At 43.2% G+C, this 25591-nt stretch overlaps 1 protein-coding gene across 5 annotated transcripts in view; it reads right to left on the reverse strand.

Moving 5' to 3' along the window:
- homer3b (homer scaffold protein 3b) overlaps positions 1–25591 on the reverse strand; it is a 60170-nt gene that overhangs the window by 4733 nt on the left and 29846 nt on the right. For 4 of the 5 annotated variants that reach the window (XM_014216075.2, XM_014216077.2, XM_014216080.2 and 1 more), the window contains 6 exons: positions 22399–22555; positions 21650–21781; positions 21430–21537; positions 17240–17248; positions 12643–12779; positions 11081–11237 (listed from right to left, as the gene is read on the reverse strand). In XM_014216075.2, the coding sequence (XP_014071550.1) occupies positions 11081–11237; positions 12643–12779; positions 17240–17248; positions 21430–21537; positions 21650–21781; positions 22399–22555 (700 nt within the window). The remainder of the gene's footprint in view (positions 1–11080; positions 11238–12642; positions 12780–17239; positions 17249–21429; positions 21538–21649; positions 21782–22398; positions 22556–25591) is intronic. The other variant, XM_014216079.2, reaches the window with a different exon arrangement.

Raw genomic sequence — 25591 nt, forward strand, 5'->3', positions numbered from 1 at the left:
GAACAATCCTTTATCTGATCTTAACGGTTTTTGTTTTGCTCCACTTTTTGGTTTGCGTTCCGTCTTTAATTTTGTTTGCCTGTTCTTGGGCAAATTTAGTGAAAGCTCATGGTGGGTGTCTTTAGGTCCCAGTTGTTGTTGCTAGTCAACTTTCAGTAAACACCCCCCCGTCTTTCAGAACCCCTCCTAAAAACCCCACCTGTTTCATTTTGGTTGTTGTCAGTGACTCTTTGTCAGTTCCCATATCTGTTTGAGCGACAATTTTTTTTCTTGCTGGGGAATGTAACAAAATGGGGGCTTGTCTGGGATCTTGTTTCCCATGTGTATGGTAGTCGCTCTAATCACCTACTCAGAAGCTCTGCTGTGCCCAGATATTTGAATGTTCAAAATACACTTTTGTCATAGTTTCTGTCACTGACATCCACTTTGAGACTGTTGGAATCATTTTGAAAGTTGCATAAACACACAGGCTTATAAAAGAAAAAAAACTGGGACTTTAAGCATTCGTGGAAAACCCTACATGCTAGATACATGTAAAAAGGTGAATCTGCTCGTCATTGCAAAGCATTATGACATCAAAGTTGCACATGAAGATTCGAAAGTGGTAGTCAAACGGTTAGTCTACAGTATATTGATTTGGTGGGAGGAGGAAATTCTTCCGGAGAGGGAGGATGATGAAAAGGGTCCTACGGGTGGTAGAGTACACCCCATAGACATGCAACTGCACTGCGAGAGGTAGAGCTAAAGGCAAAATGAGAACAACAGAAATTAGAGTTTGAGCACAAGGAAAGACAAGATGGGTGTGCAGCCAAACAACAAGAACATAAACATGCAGCCAAAGAACATGAACATGCTATTCAACCGAGATGTGTAGATATGGAAACACTCGATCCAGTCAGGCCATCCAGGCACCCTCAACAGAGTTTGGTCTTGGTCAGAACAGCCTGCTTGTACACATCACTGACAATCTGAAATGGTCCACCAACACACACAGTGTGGTGAAAAAGGCAACCTCAGGAGGCTGAAGAAATTAGTCTTGGCCGCTAAGACCCTCACAAACTTTTACAGATGCACAATTGAGAGCATCCTGTCGGGCTGTATCACCGCCTGGTACGGCAACTGCACCGCTCGCAACCGCAGGGCTCTCCAGAGGGTGGTGGCCCAACATCACCGGGGGCACACTGCCTGCCCTCCCCAACACATACAGCACCAGATGTCACAGGAAGGCCAAAAAGATCATCAAGGACATCAACCCCGCGAGCCACGGCCTGTTCACCCCGCTATCATCCAGAAGGCGAGGTCAGTACAGGTGCAGCAAAGCTGGGACCAAGAGACTTAAAAACAGCTTCTATCTCAAAGCCATCAGACAGTTAAATAGCCATCACTAGCCGGCTACCACCCGGTTACTCAACCCTGCAACTTAGAGGCTGCTGCCCTATGTACATAGATATTTGGTCACTGCTCCTCCAAAGTGTTCTTGTGGGAAAAGCCTAGAAAGAGTACACTGCTTTCTCTCTTGATCGGAGTTCAGATTATTACACTGTTAAAGCTGCTGTCCTTCGGGTTTATGAGTTGGTCCAAGAGGCATACAGACAACAGTTCTGTAAATTACGAAAGACAGAATAACAAAGGCATGTTGAGTTCGCAAGGGAACAAGCATGTCTTTTTGATCGGTGGTGTGTTTCTCAAGAGGTCAAGGACTTGAGGATTTAAAGACTCATACTTAGAGCAGTTTAAGAATTGCCTTCACGAAAGGGTTATCTACATTTATGAGCATAAGGATCTCACTCGAGAAAGCTGCAGTTCTTGCAGATGAGTTTGTGTTGACATATAAAACTACCTTCACAAACAAAGCACCCAGTAGTTATCTCTAAGAAAAAGGAATCTAGAAGTCACCTCTTATTGCAAGGTTTCATTCAATTTCAACAGTGCCCAAAGATAAAGATCGGCAGATAACTGCTTTTTCATATCTGCCAGTTTATCATAAAGGCCGTGAGAAAGGACACATTGTTTCAACTTCGGACACTGAGAGACAGACAAATTAGAGAAAAAGCAGTTTCTTCTTGTGGGAGCACTCCAGCCGATTAAGTCTCTTGTATCTCCTAAACAAGAGTTGGATCAGATGTGTATGAACCCTTTGTTTCAGACGGGTTTGTGTCTCTGCAGAGTGGCGATGCTGTTAAGCACCAGTGAAAACACTGCGAGACACTGTGGCAGCCCAGTACTTCATTTGGGAGGGTATTTTGCCTTTGACACTTCAGCAACTGATTACAGTGTGTTAGTACAGGGTGTGGAGATGGGTTGCATTAAAGTTCCTCTGTATAATGTTGAACTCGAGTCTGACCTTATTTCTGGTTCCGTTGTCATTGGAGTGAGGGTTAGCCTTCCGGTGAAGGAGGAGTCAAACAAAGGCAAAACACCCTCCAAAATGAAGGACTGGGCTGCCCCAGCGTCTCACAGTATCATCATGTTTATGGGTGATCCTGATTTAGATAAACCTCCTGAGTTAACCTCTCCTTTGAAAACCCCAGAGGTGAGCAAGTTTATAGGACCGCTGAAGGAAGAGAGGGTTCCTACAGTTGACACTTCGATGTCTAGGAAGCAGCTGATTGCTGAAAAGACAGTAAAGACGTTTCACTCTCCCCTCTTTTTGCTGAGATACATCCAGAGGAGGAGTTTGATGAAGTTTGTGTGGGTTACTTTGACAGAGATGGTGTTCTAATGAGGAAATGGCATTCTCGCACCACTTCTGGGCAGGACATTTGGCCCAGTGCATCTCAAATTGTCGTTACAGTTGCACAAGAGATACTGAGGTTGGCTCACGATGGTAGTATGGCAGGCCATCTTGGGGTCAACAAGACGTATGCCCGGTATTGCGTAACTACTTCTGGCCTGCTGTAAATCCAGTCGCGTTAGCCAGCGGACAGGTACACCGAACCAAGCTGTGCCGGTTGCACCTTTGCAGACTATTCCTGCTATTGACTAACCTTTCAGCAGGGTTCTGATGGATTGTATTGTATTTATTATGGATCCCATTCTTCCTGGGGACCGACAAAATCAAGACAGTTATACAATTTTAAATACATTACAATACATTCATAACAGATTTCACAACACACTAAGTGTGTGCCCTCGGGCCCCTACTCCACTACCACATATCTTCATCACAAAATCCATATGTACGTGTGCGTATGTTGTCATGTGTGTGTATGCATGTGTCTGTGCCTATGTTTGTGTTGCTTCACAGTCCCCGCTGTTCCATAAGGTGTATTTTTATCTGTTTTTTAAAATCTGATTCTACTGCGTACATCAGTTACCTGATGTGGAATAGAGTTCCATGTATTCATGGCTCTACGTAGTACTGTGCGCCTCCCATAGTCTGTTCTGGACTTGGGGACTGTGAAGAGACCTCTGGTGGCATGTCTTGTGGTGTATGCATGGGTGTCTGAGCTGTGTGCTAGTTGTTTAAACAGACAGCTCAGTGCTTTCAACATGTCAATACCTCTCACAAATACAAGTAGTGATGAAGTCAATCTCTCCTCCACTTTGAGCCAGGAGAGATTGACATGCATATTATTAATGTTGGCTCTCTGTGTACATCCAAGGGCCAGCTGGGCTGCCCTATTCTGAGACAACTGCAATGTTCCTAAGTCCCTCTTTGTGGCACCTGACCCCACGCCTGAACAGTAGTCCAGGTGCGACAAAACTAGAGCCTGTAGGACCTGCCTTGTGGATAGTGCATTTATGAATGAAGAGCAGTGTTTTATTATGGAAAGACTTCTCCCCATCTTAGCTACTGTTGTATCAATATGTTTTGACCATGACAGTTTACAATCCTGTGTTACGCCTCAACTTGCTCGATTTCCACATTATTTATTACAAGATTTAGTTGAGGTTTAGAGTTTAGTGAACGGTTTGTCCCAAATACAATACTTTTCGTTTTTGAAATATTTAGGATTCATTTATTCCTTGCCACCCATTCTGAAACTAAGTGTTGCAGTCATTTCAGTCGCTGTAGTAGCTGACGTATATAGTATTGAGTCATCCGCATACATAGACACACTGGCTTTACTCAGTCATTTCATTAGTAAAGATTGAAAAAAGTAAGGGGCCTAGACAGCTGCCCTGGGGAATTCCTGATTATACCTGGATTATGTTGGAAAGGCTTCCATTAAAGAACACCCTCTGTGTTGTGTTAGACAGGTAACTCTTTATCCACATTATAGCAGGGGGGTGTAAAGCCATAACACATGTTTTTCCAGCAGCAGACTATGATCGATAATGTCAAAAGCCGCACTGAAGTCTAACAAAACAGCCCTCAATCTGTGCTTGTTGAATGTCCTTCCCTATAAGCGTGTTGAAAGTCTGTTGTCAATTTTTTTAAACTGTAAAATAGCATTGTATCTGGTCAAACACCAGGCTTCTTTTTCTTCTTTGGACTTTATATGGCGATTAGCGATTAACTTTCATAGTTACCACAACCGACCTCCGTTCATCTTTCAATCACCCACGTGGGTATATGCTTCTAAAATCCAAATGAGGAGATGTGAGAGGCGGGACTTGCAGCACGTTCTGAGTCACAAATAGAATCAACTTCTATTTTAGTGCCTGGCAACGCAGATGCTCGTTGGCGTCGTGTCTAGTTTGGGCATGGTGTAAGGGTTGTTAACAGGCTGATTGGCTGGCTATTTGAGCCAGTAAAGGGGGCTTTACTATTCTTAGGTAGGTGGAATTACTTTTGCTTCCCTCCAGGTCTGAGGGCACAGACTTTCTAGAAGCTTATATTGAGATATGGCAAATAGGAATGGCAATATCATCCACTATTATCCTCAGTAATTTTCCATCCAAGTTGTCAGACTCAATACTACATTGTTGATAGACAACAATAATTTTTTTCACCTCTTTCACACTCACTTTACGTAATTCAAAATTCAAATGCTTGTCTTTCAGAATTTATACTTGGATGTGTAGTGTCAGCGTTTGTTGCTGGCATGTCATGTCAAGTAGTTGGCAATATCAGTAGGTTTTGTGATGAATGAGCCATCTGATTCAATGAATGATGGAGCTGAGTTAGCCTTTTTTCCCTAAATGTAATTGAAGGTTCTCCAAAGATTTTTACTATCATTCTTTGTCATTTTTCTTTGTTTCATAATTTAATTTTGTCTTCTTTTTATTCAGTTTAGTCACAATTTGAACATTTTCAGTACGTTTGTCAATCGGTTGTGCAGCCAGACTTAATTGCTATTCCTTTTGCCTCGTCCCTCTCAACCATACTATTTTTAAATTCCTCAGTAATCCAAGGGGATTTAACCGTTTTTACAATCATTTTCTTAATGGGTGCACACACTTATTAGTAACTGGGATAGGCAATTTAAAGAATTGCGCCTCATTACACAACATGGACCAACAAATATTCTTTACATCAACAACATAGGAATCACGACAAAACTTGTATGACCTCTTATACACTATATTAGGCCCAGCCTTTGGAACTTTAGTTTGCCATGATATGGCTACTATATTGTGATCACTGCATCCAATGGATTTGGATACTGTTTTCAAGCACATTTCTGCAGCATTAGTAAAAATGTGATCAACACATGTTGATGATTTCATTCCTGTGCTGTTTGTAACTACCCTGGTAGGTTGACTGATAACCTGAACCAGGCACTGGTTACAGTTTGAAGCTTTTTCTTCAGTGGGCATCTTGATGAAAGCCAGTCAATATTTAAAATGACCCAGAAAATATATCTATCTGTTGATATCATATACATTATCAAGCTCTTTGAAATCCAGTTTCAACTGTTCAGAGCTGCCCTTCATAATGTCATTAAAAACCACATGGACTACGATTGAGTCGATATCCATGTCCTGGCGTAGTACATTCGGGAGCAGCTTAGTAATGTAATTTACTCGAGCTCCGGGATAGGACATTGTTCCTGGTGAAAAAACGGTCACATTTCTTATCATGGAGCTGCCCAAAATCATGGCTGGCGAGAAGGACGATGAAATCCACCAACTCCTACTCTTCACAGGATGGTGCAGGCCTCCGACAGATGGAGAAGCCCCGCTCGATCCAGAGCATGGACGGAAGGTTGCCGACGTCAACTTTGAAATCGTAGGGGTAGGAGTAGGCACAGCGACCACAGAAACACAGATACCCCCAGCGATGAAGGTGCAGGAAGATCAGGCTCGTTGTTTGTATCCGCTCCGGGCCTCTCGTTGGGAGTGAAGACTGCTTTGCGGGAGGCCGCTGTCTTTGGCTTCCACGGCTCGTGACATGCGACAATTGTTGATTGCGATGCTCCTCTTGCTGTGCTCCTTCAACTCTGCTATCAGATGGGGGAGGAGAGGCAGGAGATGGCTCCCCTGGCGAACAAACTCTGGTCAACACCGGCCTGTCGGATAACAACAAACGACAAGACGGAGATGCATCCAACATGCGTGAAAGCCGCCCAGCCACCGGCGTAGAAAAGGTAAACATTCCACACTGCGTTTTCCCCAGTTTCTTACATAGACTGGCGACCTGCGTGATCAAGGAAGCCACCTCAAGCCAATAATCCTCAGCAAGCAAACAATTGCCGCATTGGAACTGAGTGATCCAGATTGTCCTGAAACAAAGCGTAGTGTAGATACAGCTCCTACAGCGCTGGAACTGTTCATTTACTTCTCCAGACAAAGAGGGCTCCATTGGGAAAACTCTGGGACTAACTTCGTTAGCTTAATGGCTAACGTTAGCAGCTTAGCGGCTCTTTCAAGTAGACTTTAACCTGTCATTTAAGCGGGAATCCCGGAACAAGAAATAGCAGTCCTAGCTGTTAAAAGCTAACCGCGTCACGAAATCCATGCAAAAACAAGTTTGGTATTTATGTTTAACAAAGATTGGTTATGTTTTACTTAAAATAACAAACAGAGTGTTTCCAGCCTATTTGTGTTGGTCCTTTGCCCAAAGCAAAGAGTGATAATCAGTTTCTCTTGACCATCATGTGCGCTGCTATTTGTTTCCTTGAGGCCATTCCACTGAGGAAAATCATGAGAGAAAAGTTACAACGGATATTACAGGAATTTCCCCTTGAAATCAGACATGTCCGTGGTAAGGACAACTTCATTGCTGATTATCTTCCAAGGGTGGGCAGTCAATTTGTTATGACTGCACGTTTTTCCATATTGGAGATGAGTTTTGTTTTGGTTGTGCTCCTTTCAAGGGGATGAGAGTTACAGAAATGTACGTCTTGTCCTTTCCTGTTTCTTAAAACGTGAGAGTTTTAGGCAACTATAGAAAGAAAAAGAAAATATATAAAAAAAGATTGTAAAATGATATCTCTATATATATATACACAGTTGAAGTCGGAAGTTTACATACACTTAGATTGGAGTCATTAAAACCTGTTTTTCAACCGCTCCACAAATTTCTTGTTAACAAACTATAGTTTTGGCAAGTCAGTTAGGACATCTACTTTGTGCATTACACAAGTCATTTTTCCAACAATTGTTTACAGACAGATCATTTCACTGTATCACAATTCCAGTGGGTCAGAAGTTTACATACACTAAGTTGACTGTGCCTTTAAACAGCTTGGAAAGTTCCAGAAAATGATGTCATGGCTTTAGAAGCTTCTGATAGGCTAATTGACATCATTTGAGTCAATTGGGAGATGTGGATGTATTTCAAGGCCTACCTTCAAACTCGGTGCCTCTTTGCTTGACATCATGGGAAAATCAAAAGAAATCAGCCAAGACCTCAGAAAAAGAATTGTAGACCTCCACAAGCATGGTTCATCCCTGGGAGCAATTTCCAAACGCCTGAAGGTACCACGTTCATCTGTACAAACAACAGTATGCAAGTACAAACACCATGGGACCACGCAGCCGTCATACCGCTCAGGAAGGAGACGTGTTCTGTCTCCTAGAGATGAACGTACTTTGGTGCGAAAAGTGCAAATCAATCCCAGAATAACAGCAAAGGACCTTGTGAAGATACTGGAGGAAACAGATACAGAAGTATCTATATCCACAGTAAAACGAGTCCTATATCGACATAACCTGAAAGACCACTCAGAAACGAAGAAGCCACTGCTCCAAAACCGCCATAAAAAAGTCAGACTACGGTTTGTAACTGCATATGGGAACAAAGATCATACTTTTTGGAGAAATGTCCTCTGGTCTGATGAAAGAAAAATAGAACTGTTTGGCCATAATGACCATGTTTGGAGGAAAAAGGAGGACGCTTGCAAGCCGAAGAACACCATCCCAACCGTGAAGCCCAGGGGTGGCAGCATCATGTTGTGGGGGTGCTTTGCTGCAGGAGGGACTGGTGCACTTCACAAAATAGATGGCATCATGAGGAGGGAAAATTATGTGGATATATTGAAGCAACATCTCAAGACACTTGCTTGGGCCAAGGCTTTTCCATGTACAGTATATTTCGAGGTTGGACGTTAGCACGTGGGGCGCACAGATTGGCGTCACCTCGTTAGTCAATATGTTTTACACCCGTGCTAGTTTGTCATCTCGTTTGTTCGAAGGTGTTTCACCTGGGCTGGCCAGTAGTGGCCACTCGCCTCCCGAGTGGCGCAGTGGTCTAAGGCACTGCATTACATTGCTAGAGGCGTCACTACAGACCCTGGTTCGATCCCGGGTTGTATCACAACCGGCTGTGATCGGGCGGCGCACAGTTGGCCCAGCGTCATCCGGGCTAGGGGAGGGTTTGGCCGGGGGCTTTACTTGGCTCATTGCGCTCTAGCGACTCCTTGTGGCGGGCCGGGTGCCTTCCGCTAACACATTTGTGCGGCTGGCTTCCGGGTTAAGCGAGTGGGTGTTAAGAAGCGCAGGACTAAAAACAAACAAAATATAACTATTGTAAAATAGATTGTGTCCGTAAAATATATATAGTATGTATAATCTGGAAGTAGAAGTCTAAGTGTTATTGTTTATTAGTTAACTCCAATTAGGGGAGGGGTGATAGGGTTTGTGGGAAATAATAAAGGAAAATATATATAAAAAATGTATTAAATAAAAACACCTGTTTTGGTTGTTGTCAGTGACCCTTCTTGGTTTTCTTGGTGGGGAACATAATGCAATGACAGTGGATGGTTGAATATCAGCTCATCTCGGCGGTCAGCTATGAAGTGTTAAAGAACCACAATAACGCAGAATAGATCACTATAGAGACCAGGTAGCCTAGTGGTTAGAGCCAGTAACCGAAAGGTTGCTGGATCAAATCCCCGAGCTGACAAGGTAAAAAGCTGTCGTTCTGCCTCTGAGCAAGGCAGTTAACCCACTGTTCCCTGGGCGCGGAAGACGTGGATGTCGATTAAGGCAGCCACCTGCACCTCTCTGATTCAGAGGGGTTGGGTTAAATGCGGAAGACATTTCAGTTGTACAACTGACTAGGTATCCCCCTTTCCTTTCCTTTTATTAATTGCCGGGGGGATTTAGACGGATTTATTTTACCTACTTTTACAAATAAATTGTGACTCAAAGGTTTGAATTCCACATATGCTCATGTGGAGAGTGACAGTGATTAAAAGAGAGAACTATTTACCCCTTGAAATCAAAACGTTTTTATCAAAATTATCTTCACTTTAACACCAGACAGGAACATGGTTAGAATTGTATAACAAAACAGACTTGTTTATTGAAAACTGAAGTTTGCATGGGTTTGTGCGCAGCCTTCGCAATTACCATCTCTCCCTTTATATCTCCTCTGCATCTTCAGAGTGAATTTCAAAGTGGCCCTTTAAGATTCCATGTCATGCCATCCAGCGGAGCTTGAGAAAGCTGCTCTAAGGGTATCTAGCATTCCGATAGGACCCAACCCCATCCTGTCAAATCCATGTGACAGCAAGTCCCCGGGGGAATGATTGCTTACAACAGCCCTTTCACACCACCGCTGACAACATGGACAACAGTATTACTGATGAGACCTGAAGCCAATCTCACCCCAACATACAAATACAGGAAAATAGTCCTTTCTGAAATTCTCATTTCATCTCTAAAACAGTTATCAAATTGCCTTGCAGGAAAATGAATAGGAGCCCAAGTCGAATACAATATGGTGAAATTAGCTGAAAAGAGCTTGTATGAACAATGTTAGCATTTTGAGAGAACCAACAAATGGGATTTTAAAATGGTGTGTGGTCTACTATCCCTTGGTATAGTTTGTCTTTAAAAAGGACTTCCTCGCTTCGCTCCTACCGCATCTCAGCTATTGTCTACAGAAGTGCAAGGCAAGACATGAGAGAGTAGGCTGGGGGACCAGAGCATCTCTGCAGTGTCAGAGATACCCCCGAAAATAAACCGACCCCTTCAGTAAAGCGTGTCTACCGCTTGGAGAGGAAAGGGCTTACTTTGAATGGTGGCTTGGTAGAAAATCCTAGCCAATGTCTTGCCTGCGCTCCCTCTGGGTGATTTGTCATTTCCTCCCTAACTAGGGCAGGGGGAAATAGGGTGTCCTGTCCTCAAACTGCTTTACCGCCTCGCCAAGCCCTGGAGACATGGTCTACTTCCAACCACCTGGTTGACTTTGTTGCAGAAGTGGATAACCTTAGCTTTTTTTTGGACTGAGATGGATGTTGTTCCCCTCAGTGCCTGGAGCTAAAATAGGACTGTTGACAGTCAATTTCTTCCAGAAGATGTTACTGTGGTACTTTAATCTGCCACATGAAAGAACCTCATTAAACTTGACCAAGGACACATCTCTTTTTCCAATTAAGTTTAAGTTCTGCAAAACACATTTCTCCCTCTGATTATCGAGGCACGTCAACAATGATACAGAAAAAAATGTATCAAACCGGTGGTACCTGCAGCACTGAATGTGCTGCATTTACCAAAATGTCAGCACGGTCCTTTGACATAACCCAGGTTTAACTACCATGTGACCACTGATCTTCAGTAGATCTTCATATGCTGTTGCTTTGAGAATGGTCTCTCATGGGCACGATCCCAATTTGACCACCAAAGTGGCAAAGTCTAAGGGTTACCCCCTCTTTAAACCTAATAATCTACCATTATGGATCCAGACCAGTTAGCTGGGATGCAGACAACCGGAATAGCAGTGGTCTGTCACCATAGCTCTTACCTGATCTCGGAGCCTGCCAGTCTCCTCCTGATACTCAGCCAGCTGTTTCTTCCACTCCTCCACACCAGTGTTAGCCTCGTGAAGCGCCGCCACTAGCTTAGCGTTGCTATCCTGCAGGGTGAACAGCTCTGCCTCCAGGTTAATCTCACATATGGATCTGGAGGGAAAAACAAACATCTGAAGATAAGTGCACCATGATTAGACAAACCAGAGGTCATAGTCAGGTGCAAAGTGCTGCTCCCCAAGTGATATACATTACAGCTATTAAGGGGTTTTAGAATCCCTTTCATGCCAGAATGTGGGACCATTAGAGTCATTATATTGAATGGACAAGAGCTTTCAAATAATTTGAGGGAGATGGGAAAATTACACCAGTCTTCTAAGACCAGCATCTTCTAAAGTACTGAGGCCTCAGGCAAAAAAAACACCCTCCATGTCGTTTCTAACTGTCTGCCAACTACCAACCAACTCACCATAGCAACAGGCACTAAAGAAAACATACGACCCTCATTACATGCAAGAAAAGAACAAGGAGGGGTTGTCAGAGAACATGGGTTTTAAAAATGTATTTTGTATGCTTGGGTGGGATGGAAGGCAGACTGTTGTCTGAATGGCTCTGTTGTAGAGCCTCATTCATGACCATGTTTTAACTACATATGACTCAGCCTCATACAAGTCAGTGGCCACCTGTCATTGGGCTCAACCTCCCACTCACAACAACCTCCACAATAGGAGAAACCATACCGCCTAGAGCCATGGCTTGATTTTGCTAGTACATTTCCTCAGCTAAAACACATCCCATACACTCTATATAGGAGTTATTATCTAATGGTTTGCTTTAAGCACTTATCTGCTTTCCTCTCGCCACGCATGTTCCTCCCTAACGTAGTGGTGAGTTAAATCGTGTGCGACAGTCTCCGGGTCCCATCATCCTGTGAGCTCAGCGTCCGTGTGGCGTTCCATGTTCTAAAAAGGCTTCACCTCTGCCATTGTGATCACATTTATGCTTTCGCACCACAAGCCCACTGAACCTTTATCATCATTTGGCACGTTAGCGCAAACTCTGCCCCAGAAATCAGATGACGGGGAACACACACTATGCCTGGCGACACGCGATAGCTTCTCTGTGACTCACTAGGTAACCCAACAGTTGCATGACAACACCAGATAGTGGGAGACAATAGGCTACATTTACATTTTACATCTAAAATGTCACAATCTGGTGCCAGCTAATTTGAAAGGTTATTTGAAGACACCAATGTGACTTCACACCGATGGGGTGGCACATTATTACCATTTGGAGAAAAATAGTGTGCACTGTATGCTTTACATTTTATACATGGTCTACAGTATTTTCATTTAACCTTCATTTAACCAGGAAGTCACACTGAGGTCAGAATACCTCTTTCCCAAGGGAGACCTAGCCACTGTAAACAATGACCATGGTGGCACAATGGAACTAGAGTTTTTTGGATCTCATTGTGTAACTTCGAGGTGTGTGTTTGGCGAACTGCAGTGTGTGTGTGTGTGTGTGGGGGGGGGGGGCTGTTCCTTAACATTACCCTTCAGACAGCATCTTCTTAATGCGCTCCTTTTCCGACGTCATCTGCTCCATGTCGGCGCTCTTGCTGCGGAACAGCTTGTCCTCGGGGCCGTTGACAGTCAGCAGCGGCGGCGAGTGGCGGTCCTCTGATAAGTCCTGGGGGACCACAGGGACATGATTAGTGACAGGACGGATATCATGGAAATGAGTTACCCGGACACCTCCAATCCTACTGTATGTCCAACTCTTCCTCGTTGTCGGAGCTCAATGAAGCTGACCACAACTACTCTACATTATGAAGGGAAGGGGTGGCCAACCAGCCTCCTGCAGAGCTACTGGGTATGCAGATTTTTGCTCAAGCCCTACTCTAACACACCTGATTCTACTAATTAGCTGCTCAGTAAGACTTTGATACGCTTAATTAGGTGTGTTACAACATGAGGTGTTCCAAAAGCCTGCATACCCCAGTGGCTCTCCAGGAGGTGAGTTGGCCAAACCTGACATAACTCTAGGACGGCCTAACAGGCCTAAGGATTGGTTTAGACAAACCAGGGCTCACTTCAATATGTTTTTAATACAAATGTGAGCTCTTGGTTAAAATCGTGGATGAATAAGTGATGTGTCCATCTCATGTGTCTTTTTGAACTAACAGACCACACATAGGGATCTCTCTGATATCTCTGTCTGTATCTGAATTTGGTGTGCTTGTTACGGGAATTAAAGGGATACTTCGGGATTTTGGCAATGAGGCCTTTTATCAACTTCCCTAGTCAGATGAACTCGTGGATACCATTTTTATGTCTGTGTGCAGTTTGAAAGAAGTTGCTATCTAGCGCAATTGCTAACTAACATTAGTGCAATGACTGGAAGTCTATGGGTATATATGTTAGCATGGTAGCAGATACCCATAGACTTTGTCATTGCGCTAATGCTAGTTTGCATTGGCTCGCGAAACTACCTCTAACTTCCTTCATACTTGACACAGAGACATACAAATGGTATCCACGAGTTCATCCAACTCAAGGGAAGTAGATAAAACACAAAGTATCCCTTTAAGAAAACATGAACGCTTAAAATAAAGACTGAGCATATCCTACAGTGTTCCCATTAAATTAGAATAATTTGTTTTGATCTGAAAAGGGAGCGGAATGACTATTCATTTCACACTGCATATTTCTATTTGTCATAGCTATTCCCCTGCCAGTTAGAGCATTGACATTCAGGGGCTGTACAATGAGACAGAAACAGGGCAGCTCAGCATTTGTGATGTGAGTAGATATTTATTGTTCGAGGCACATTCAAACTGTTTTTTTAAAATTCTGTATTAGTATTGTACCGTTCCTGTTACCTGACAAAGATAAATGGTTGAAACAGTAGCCCTCGTTAGTACAATAAAATGACAGGAAGAAGATGACAAGCTGTCGCTATACATTCAGACACCTCATCCAAAACAACAGGTTGCCAAAAGTAATTAGGTCATTTATTAACCACCATACTGATGTAGGATCTTAATTTGAGCCACTTTGCTAAATAATCCTACAGCAACAGGAAATGTGAATTATTATGGGGCTTACAATTACTGGACACTTTTGTAGGGGTTGATATGTTTTCCATAAGGGAAAATCAAGTCTGACATTTCATGGTGAAAATGACAAACTTCAGAAGCCTTGCAGGAAATTCTCCTGCAACAGGGTGATCAAATTAAGATCCTACATCTGTATCCGCAACACAGGTTCAAAGTTGAACAAGCAACCATGTGGAGCCACACAGCTGCTAAACGCATTACTTTGTAGAGCATGAAGCAGCATATGGCTCTTTCCTTTTAAAATGATTTAAATTCGAAGGAACATTGCCGAGTTGCAATGCTTCCTTTCATTTGTATGCCAGTGGATACTGAAAGACAATTCTCTGTATTGTACAGTGCGTTCGGAAAGTATTCAGACCCATTGACTTTTAGCACATTTTGTTAAGTTACAGCCTTATTATAAAACGGATTAGATAAATGTGTTCCCTCAATCTACACACAATACCCTATAATGACAAAGTGAAAACCGGGTTTTATACATTTTTGAAAATGTATTTAAAATAAAAAACAGAAATACCTTATTTACATAAGTATTCAGACCCTTTGCTATAAGACTCGAAATTGAGTTCAGGCACATCCTGTTTCCATTGATCATCCTTGAGATGTTTCTACAACTTGATTGTCCACTTGTGGTAAATTCAATTGATTGGACATGATTTGGAAAGGCACACACCTGTCTATTTAAGGTCCCACAGTTGACAGTGTATGTCAGAGCAAAAACCAAGCCATGAGGTCGAAGGGATTGTCCGTAGAGCTCCGAGACAGGATTGTGTCGAGGCACAGATCTGTGGAAGGGTACCAAATAATGTCTGCAGCATTGACGGTCCCCAAAAACACAGTGGCCTCCATTTTTCTTAAATGGAAGAAGTTTGGAACCACCAAGACTCTCCCTAGAGCTGGCCGCTCGGCCAAACTGAGCAATCGGGGGAGAAAGGCCGGATGGTCACTGACAGCGTTCCAGAGTTCCTCTGTGGAGATGGGAGAACCTTCCAGGAGCACTCCACCAATCAGGCCTTTATGGTAGATTGGCCAGAAGGAAGCCACTCCTCAGTAAAATGCACAACAGCCCGCTTAGAGTTCGCCAAAAGTTACCTAAAGGACACAGACCATGAGAAACAAGATTCTCTAGTCTAATGAAACCAAGATTGAAGTCTTTGGCCTGAGTGCCAAGTGTCACGTTTGGAGGAAACCTGGCACCATCCCTACGGTGAAGCATGGTGGTGGCAGCATCATGCTGTTGGAATGTTTTTCAGCTGCAGAGACTGGGAGACTAGTCAGGATCAAGGGAAAGATGAACAGAGCAAAGTACAGAGAGATCCTTGATGAAAACCTACTCCAGAGTGCTTAGGACCTCAGACTGGTGTGAAGATTCACCTTCCACAGGACAGTGACCCTATGCACAGAGCCAAGACAAGAGTGGCTTTGGGACAAGTCTCTGAATGTCCTCGAGTGGCCAAGCCAGAGCCTGGACTTGAACCCGATCAAACGTCTGAAAATCGCTGTGCAGCGACGCTCCCCATCCAACCTGACAGATCTTGAGAGGATCTGCAGAGAAGAATGGGAGAAATTCCCCAAATACAAGTGTGCCAGGCTCGAGGTGTCATACCCAAGAAGACTTGAGGCTGTAATCACTGCCAAAGGTGCTTCAACAAAGTACTGAGTAAAGGGTCTGAATACTTATGTAATTGTGATATTTTTATTTTATTTTTATAAATTAGCAAAAAATTCTAAAAACCTGTTTTTTGTTTTGTCATTATGGGGTATTGTGTGTAGATTGTGGGGAAAAAGCAATTTAATCAATTTTAGAATAATGTAACAAAATGTGGAGGCTTGTTAGCCTTTTTTAATTTCGGTCACGTAAGCCATTTTACTTATTTGCTATAGCCAGGCCAAATAATTTCAGGAATAACTGTTTGTGATTAGGAAACTTATGAGAACCATACAAACTTCATCAAACAACGGGGATGAGCATGCTCTACCACTACAGGGCAGTTTAGTTGACGCAAAGTAAGACATTCTCGTGTTCCAATTGTTTGTTTTAGTAGCGTGAATCGTTCCTGTTCACACAGACTTGAAGTGCGGAATAATTGAAGGAATGAATTCGAGCCTCACGCTTATCACCTGTGGAAGGCGGGGCTTCCAGTGAGGCGCGGATTTCATTGGCCTTGTCAGGAGTGATTGTAGATCCTTCAACCGAAGTCGTGAGAGTTTGACACCCCATAGTATGTTGTACCAAAGTTGACTGACTGAAAGGGAACTAAACTTGAGCTCGACAAGCGCCGAGTGCATCCGTGAGGCATTACACCCCTGCACTCAGAAAATCTTGTATTATTAATTAGTCTCAGAGTCAGCCTGTGTGTATTCCCCCAAGGAAGTTGTTTCTACGACCTAGCTACTCCCTCACTATACTTAAAAAACGTGGATAAAAAATGCACAGGGCCAGCATTCAAAACAGAGCTGGCGCTAGCTAGGTCCAAAAGTGGAGAGCAAGAAATCAAAGCTAAGACAACTCCACACACCAAAGTCAATGACTTGGGAGTACAGTTCTCTAAATTATTCATAATGTGGATCATGTTTAAGTAATAATGGATTACAAATTTCCAACAGTTTTCCCTCATCGTTGACTAGTGCATTCCAATTGGAGCAAGTGCAAACATACGACAGTGCTACATCCTAATGAGCGGAATAGCTCATTAGGGTTGTAGTTCAAATGATGATCTCAAGTGGAATCTTTTCCTTAGAAATGTACAGACAGATTGGTTTTTGATCACGGGATGATATGCTTTTTTTCCCTGTTTCCCGCTCTCCAAAATCGACCCTCATCATACTGTAACTGCATTATTGAGAACAATGCCTCATGGAAACACTAAGGGGTCTTCTAGGAACTCCCAAGTCCCATTGAAAATGCATCAATGAAGTAGGCCATCTGGGATGTGATGGGGAGAATGCCTTTGGAAGAACGTGCAGGGAGTGTGCTCTCCGTGCCAGTCGGCAGCAGAGAGAAAAGAGGTGTAATAGACATGACACTAACCTGAGAGAGCTGTGAAATGAGCAAGCAGATGGTGCATCAGTGGCAGCGAGGCAGAGGGCACCCACGTGGGGGGAAAAGAGAATGGGTGAGAAGAGAAAGAAGAGAGAAGTACACTTTCATGAACAAAGCTTAAAAAAAGAGCAATAATCAGCAATATTTCAGTGTCATACTGTCTGCTCCAGTGCACACCATTTTATGCAAAAAAACTAAAGCAAAGATAGTCGCTGGTTATGCATTATTTCAGTCAGCTATTCCCTTGATATTTTGTAATTACATTGTTTAATGATAATTACATGCTAATTTCCCTTTGGATTCTGTGAGACTCATTGAAATTTGGTTCTAGCTAATTGTGTAGAATTAAGTACCCATTGTTACAACAATTTCTCTAGGAAAATATCATATGTAGTAGAATACAGCGCTACTGAGTTTCATGACCATAAAAGGAAGAGGATGAGATCATTAAAAACTATACATTTTCATTTCAAACAGCTATAAAATATTAAACCAAAGTTATAACCCTATGCCACTGCAAACCAAGTACATCACCACTGTTTACTTATTTATCGGAGTCTTTGTCAAACCTATTTTCCTTGCTTTATACCTTTCCTTTACACTTGGTTTCCTTGAGACCCTGAACCAGCTTTATTAATTAATAAGCCCTTGCATCAGAGGCATATTTCGGTACATGCCGGCTCTCTTTGTGGGTTCTTAACGGTGAGGTCATATTAAATATAGACAACCCTCGTACTCGAGCACAACCATCTGCCCTTTTCATATGGCTGCCATCATGTGTAGCCCCGGTTCACAGGGACGTTCCGAGCTCCTGTCATGAATGACCATGATGCGCCTACAGCATGACATGACTGACGCCTCGAATGCAGACTTCACATCTCAGTAGACTAACGTGGCTTCCTCTCTCCTTATCTCCTTTCCGTCATCTGCTCTGACCAAAAAAATGTGAAAGAAGTGGACAGGTGAAAGCTAATTCCCAATAGACATCAAGCATATTGATTTCACCTATCAGATACGAAGCTGAGGATGAACGTAATATACTTTAGACTGTTGAGATGCACCCTAACCACATAGCTCTGCATCAGTGGGAGTGTACTGTTGCCTTGGAGGCTGTGAAAGAAGTGGGTGTACCCATGCTAGTTGTCAGTGACCAGGGCGTATAAGGTTTGGAGTGTAGTGAATTAATACAATGGGAGAGGAGAGGTACCAAAAGCTGGAGCGTTCAACGCTTCTTTTGTAGCCGTCCCTCCAGCTACAAAATAAAATGTTGGTTGATGTTTTGTTCTCTTTTCAACAACCATGCCATCTCAGTTGTTATTATTTAAGTCACTACTAAGCTTTTCAAAACTAAATTGCAGGACCTCCAGACAAAGCTTATACAGTTATATCATAAGAGGTGGCAACACATCTGCCATAACCATAATGACTTAAGTCAATTACAATAATTCTTTCATGAAGCGGTTTCATATTAGGACCATGGTGTGTATGCTAAACGTCAGCATATATTTCTTACATGAAACTGCACCCCTTGTGTTTAATTCATCGAACACAAATCGATACGTTTGACTTCTCTTATCTACAAGGCAAACAGAAAACCAAAGCCAGACTGTGTGTGTGTGTGTGTGTGTGTGTGTGTGTGTGTGTGTGTGTGTGTGTGTGTGTGTGTGTGTGTGTGTGTGTGTGTGTGTGTGGCTGAAAGTACAGGGATGAGTGCACTCTAGATGGAGGAGAGGATTGAGTCAGTGAACTGTACAAAGAAATGCGCTGTGCTCCAGCCAGTTTCCTAGGTGACCCCATTGCAATTACATTATACATTCCCACAGTAGCCAAAGGAATGTTTCCGCCTGGTGTCAACGGACGCGGGGGCATAGTGTGTGGAACTAATGTGATAAAACAGAGTGAAATCAGATCACATCAAAAATAAGCCCAGCTGTAAGATGTGCCTTGTAAAACATGACTCGAGAATATCACAAACCGGGAAAGCTATGAAGAAGAATGTACCGTTGCTTCTGCTGTATTGTTGGAGTTATGTCACATTTATGAAAACCCAAACAATGACTTCCCGGGGTATCTACTCTACACTGCCCATTGTTCATAGTCGTGCATAATAGGAATTCATGCCAGTAGAATGCCGCCTAACGCCTGTTTATCTAAATATGCTAAACAGCGAGGCTATTGTACAGTTACACAAAGGCTCTGGTTGGCTGTAGACAGTATGGAGAACTGCTTCCCCTGTGACTGGCGCTATTCTGAAAAAAAACATGTTTGCCTTATACTGTTGGCAGCTACTCATGTTCAACAGCTTCTTGTTAGTGGTTTGCAGCACACACAGCTCTCATTCAATGCATGTTGGTACAAAAAACAAATAACCAAAATGGCCCTAGCACTTATCAAACAATGGAGTCCAATTACTTTGCTGAAATAGCCATTGAAATGAATTGGACGAGCCATCGATTCAGGTTGGCTCTGTAACAACGAGCTGTATAACAATGTGATTTCCAAACGCAATTAGTTTGTATTTACATAGTTTGTGCGGTGTATAAATCGTCTCCCCCGCCCACATTGGCTCAAGCTGTCATTATTTATACAGAAAATCCTTCAAACGTAACCCAGTGATTATATATCCCATATTAATTCCCAAGAAACAAACAACCATAATGCCTTTCAGCACACAACATGGTACAAGAGAATCTTTGGAGGAATAGCCATGGGAAGAAGTTTGGGGTGGGGGTGTTGTGTTTTTTTAGCAAACAGGAGGGATGCAGAAAAAAAATTATTGCCCGCACTGAAGACGTCTATATCAGTCCACTAATACAGGACTAGTAAAGGCCCAGTGCGCCACTTTTGTGAAAATGTTTTTACAAAAATGTATTTGAGTGTTTACCAGCTTTTGTAACTGATAATTATCTGTACAAAAAAGTTAATCTGATAATACTTATGGAATATAAAAATACTTGCTTGATATAGCGTATGTTTTCTAGGTTCTTAAAATACTTATTTCTATGTGAAAACTGAAATGCTCTATTCATTCCTTTTCCATTTTAGTAGACGCTCTTATTCAGAGCAACTTAGTAGTGAGTGCATAAATTAAAATACTTTTTCGTACTGGTCCCCCGTGGGAATCAAACCCACAACCCTGGCATTGCAATCCCATTTGGTTTGCGCTTAGTGGGACTATCACTTGTTTTTCAACAGGAGAATGACCCAAAACACACCTCCAGGCTGTGGAAGGGCAATTTGACCAAGGAGAGTGATGGAGTGCTGCATCAGATGACCTGGCCTCCACAATCACCCGACTTCAACCAAATTGAGATGGTTTGGGATGAGTTGGACTGCAGAGTGAAGGAAAAGCAGCCAACAAGTGCTCAGCACATGTAGGAACTCCTTCAAGATTGTTGGAAAAGCATTCCTCATGAAGCTGGTTGAGAGAATGCCAAGAATGTGCAAAGCTGTCATCAAGGCAAAGGGTGGCTACTTTGAAGAATCTCAAATATAAAATATTTGTATTTGTTTAACACTTTTTTGGTTACTACATGATTCCATATGTGTTATTTCATAGTTTTGATGTCTTCACTATTATTTATCAATGCACAAAATAGTAAAAAAAAAAATATATATATATACATACACACGGTCCTGAAGGTAGCACTGCTAAGCCATGTGCATATCTGTCATCACACACACACACACACACACACACACACACACACACACACACACACACACACACACACACACACACACACACACACAGTCCTGAAGGTAGCACTGCTAAGCCATGTGCATATCTGTCATACACACACACACACACACACACACACACACACACACATTACACACACACGGTCCTGAGGGTAGCACTGCTAAGCCATGTGCATATATGTCATACACACACACACACACACACACACACACACACACACACACACAGTCCTGAAGGTAGCACTGCTAAGCCATGTGCATATCTGTCATACACACACACACACACACACATTACACACACACGGTCCTGAGGGTAGCACTGCTAAGCCATGTGCATATATGTCATACACACACACACACACACATTACACACACACACGGTCCTGAGGGTAGCACTGCTAAGCCATGTGCTTATCTGTCATGCCTCAGCAGTTAACTTATGGGGCTAATCGAACAGCTGCAATTCCAGGCCTCACCTGTGGGGCGGCGATATTCAGCGCGGGGTTGGTCAGTTCAAATTTCTCCTGTGATTTCTCCCTTGCAAGACGTGCTGCTTCTTTCACTTCCTTGAACTGGTCTGAAAACTATGGAAGAAAAAGTTAAAATGTAAGTATCAGAGTAATTAGTCAACCAGTGTGCATTAGAAATGTGTTTCTTCTGAAGTTGAGACAGTCTATAACACCAGTGGTGACTAACCTGCTGAAGCTGTTGCTCGGTGGCAAAGCCCAGGCCATACACGGTGTTTGCGCGGCTGTCAGCCCACTGGCCAAACTTCTGGGAGGTTTTGGTGAAGGTCATGTTGGGGGTGATGGTGCTGTTGATGATGGCCTGTGATGGATGGCAGAGGCCGTGGAATAAATCAACAGCTTATTTCTAATCAACAAAGCAACAAAGGAAAACTTCACACATCACTGCTTGATTCTGCCACCTTGCCTGGGGCCTACTGATAATAAATTCACAGAGAAAAACAACATTACCAACACATCAGACAAAGGCATTATTGTACAGACAATACTAAATTGCAGACGTGTCTAAAGTTCGCCATTTCCCTTTTTAATCCATCAACCCATTCAGTGAGCGAGAGCATTAACATTCTCATTGAGTAAGGACATCCACTCACTCTAGTACTGACAAAAACCTAAGAAAAATAATACTATCTGTGCTGACTACCTTTGAAGCACCCTTTGTAGGACAAGTATAGGGAGGCAGGACTAGAAAATGTTACATGCTCATTAGTCAAGAGCAGGCCAGCTCCCCTATAATGTGTGTGTGTTGGGAAGCAGCCAAGGGTACAGCTAACTACTCTCTACCAGACATGACACAGCAGGACCTTACTAATGGTGTTACTCAAAGGGGACTCTGCTGTTCAATCATACTGCATCAAAGGCAATCTGGACAATGAGGACCATGTTGGTAAGAGAGAGCCAGCGGGGTTCACATCTCACCTTGGTGCCCCCCACACTGATGATGCGGTACACACTCCGATTGGCATCGTAGAAGAAGGAGACGGTGACGGCATGCTTGCTGGCAGGAAGCCAGTTCCTCTTGGTGGCCGGGTCTATCTGGAAGACGTGCGCTCTGGCACTGAAGATGGGTTGTTCCCTTCAGGGGAGAAACACACAATGTGATTTAACAATGCAGCCCTGTCACTCACTGCCATTCGCTTCTAAGACAAGGAGGTGAAATGGAGGACGTATGCATGTTACATTTACATGATTCCATTGCTGCCACTCAAGCTGTGGGAGGGGAGCCCCTTTTTGAGATTCACACTCGGATTCATTTTGAGCCCTGGAAATGGCTCTCTTTCAAATTAGCTACCACAACGCATTAACAACAAAGGCCAAACAAACAAAATAGTTCTAAAAAGAAAATGTTCTGCAGAGGCACATATTGCTCAGACATTCATCTTTTAAATGGATGGTATTTCATTATTTTTATAGCCTGTGGGTATTGTTGTGGGTTTAGGTTAGGAGTGAACTAATGTATCAGGCATAAAATAAATGCCTGAAGCTAGATCTTCTACCTACTGGTAAATAACTACCGGGGGTAGGTTCTCTACTGCACTGTTCAATCAATCCAGTAAATGTGGAGGAGGAGTTAAGATGGAGTGTCGCCTTGTTAAATCCAAAAGCGTAAGTCGAGCCACAGGCTCACTTTCCTTTTCCTCTGAAAACCGGGAACATCTGGTTGTTGGGTACTCAACAGAGGCTAGGTTAGAAGGAAAGGCCAGGGTTTTTTCTGCCATTTAAGTCCTTGTGTCGTGCCGCCTAAGCATTTAAAAAAAAAAGTCCAAACAGTGAAGAAAAAACAGTGGGAGAATATGTAAGGATTGAAAAGCGCTTTCAGTGTAAACTTAAACGACTAAAACCAGATATAGAGTATGTAGAAAAGATAATGGACGTACACACTCAGTGGCCAGTTTTTTTCGCTCCAACAGACAGTGAGTCGCAGGCAAACAGGCATTCAGTTACTGTTTGATTGAATTTTAGAATGGGCAAAACGAGTGACCTAAGTGACTAAGCATGGTTTGATCGTCCGTGCCAGGCACGCCGGTTCCAGTATCTCAGAATCATCCAGCCTCCTGAGCTTTTCGCGTATGACAGTGTCTAGGGTTTACCGAGAACAGTGCGCAAAACAAAAAAACTTCCAGTCAGTGGTAGTCCTGTAGGTGAAAACAGCTTGTTGAAGTAGAATGGCACAACAGTGGTGTGCAGAACGGCATCTCAGAACGCACAACCTGTTGATAATTATCACGGATCGGCTATTGAAGCAGATGACCACACCGGATTCCACTCCGATCAGCTAAAAACAAGAATTAGCGGCTGCAGTGGGCCCGGTATCACCAACACTGGACAACTGAGGAGTGGAAAAACATTGCCTGGTCCGACGAATACCGGTTCCTGTTGTGTTATGCGTAAGTAGCATGAATCCATGGCCCTATCCTGCCTGGTGTCAACGGTACAGGCTCGTGGCGGTGGTGTTGGGATTGTTTTCCTGGCATTGCTAGGTCCTTTGATACCAATTGATCAACGTTTCCATGCCCCGAAGAATTCAAGCTGTTATGGGTGCAAAGGGGGTGGTCTGAGCAGGTACTAGATGGGTGTACCTAATAACTTTTTTAATCATATAATCTTTGAGAACTAACAAATAACCAAAATACAAGCTAAACAGGGAGAATTAAAAATTCCCAAAACAATGAATTTAGAAGTATAGATTTTGTTATTATGTTTGGTCAAAATAACACAGCATTAGCCATGGCAAAATGCATACAATTGCAGGAAATTCGCTTTAAAACTGAAAACAACTGTTAGCGCCATTGTAGAATTGCAGGAAATTGGCTTAAAAATGCAAACATTTCTCTACACCACCAAGATGGGGGCAGACCGTGCCACCCTGTTACGGCCCCTGCCACGCCCACCGCCTAAGCCACTTTTGGATCCAGAAAAAACCCTGGAGGCTATCTGTTAAATAAACCTTTATCAATGGATAGTGATTTGATATTTCCAGAAGCCAACTCATCCTCTAATTCAGGGTTTCTCAAACTCAGTCTTGGGGCCCCCCCTGGGTGCACAATTTGGTTTTTGCCTCAGCGCTACACAGCTGATTAGCACTACACACACATACACACACTACACAGCTCATCAAGCTTTCATTATTTGAATCAGCTGTGTAGTGCTAGGGCAAAGACCAAAATGTGCACCCAGGGGGGGGCCCCAGGACCGAGTTTGGGAAACCTTGCTGTAATTGATGTTCGCTAAGCCCTGCCCCAGAATTTTGGGCAACCAATCTGTGCTCCAATGCATAGCAACACATAAAAGCCAGTGAGTAAAAAAATATATAGTTTAAATAATTGACCAGTGCACCAGTGGTACTGAAGTTCATTCATTTCCAATGGAATGCTGCGTTTGCCTTGCAGCATTGCGTTGCAGAGGCAGTTTCAGGGCGTTCTGTGTGGTGCATATGTTGGATTTATCGAAAGTATGCGTAGTGCCTCGATTATACCTTCAGCGTAATTGCGCAAAATGGTACGCAGCAGCATCTACATGTGTGCAACAAAAGTTCAACATTCACCTTTTGCTACCATTTCTGTCAAGCCATCTACGCATAGTTTGACGCAGATGTTCCATGTTTGATAAATCCAACGTATTCACCACACAGAACGCACTGCAACTGCCTCTGCAACACAACGCTGCAAGGCAAACGCAGCATTCCATTGGAAATGAACGTACTTCTGGTGTACCAAAATGCAATGACACTGTCGGTGTGATCGAGGCGTAAAGGACATGCTGGTGGCCCTGTCACTTACAACTTATCGAAATCTCCTAAGGAATGTTTGGATGATGCCCGCGGTTTCTTCCCGTCACAATTGTGTGGCCTGTACAGGTATTACAAAGTCCAACACCTTCAGATCGTTCATTACAAATAAAGAATACACCATCAATAGATTAATTGCCTGTGGATCTAACAATGTAGTGTATCTACTGTCTTGTCCATGAGGCTTGCAATACACTGGTATTCATTTTGCTCCTCCCTTCCTGTAGGCAGAAACTCAAAAAGGATGTACCCATGCTAAGGACTATTCAACGCTGGTCTGACCAATCTGAATCCACGCTTCAAGATTGTTTTGATCACACGGAC

This window comes from Salmo salar, chromosome ssa10 (assembly GCF_905237065.1).
Source record: "Salmo salar chromosome ssa10, Ssal_v3.1, whole genome shotgun sequence".
Lineage (NCBI taxonomy): Eukaryota > Metazoa > Chordata > Actinopteri > Salmoniformes > Salmonidae > Salmo > Salmo salar.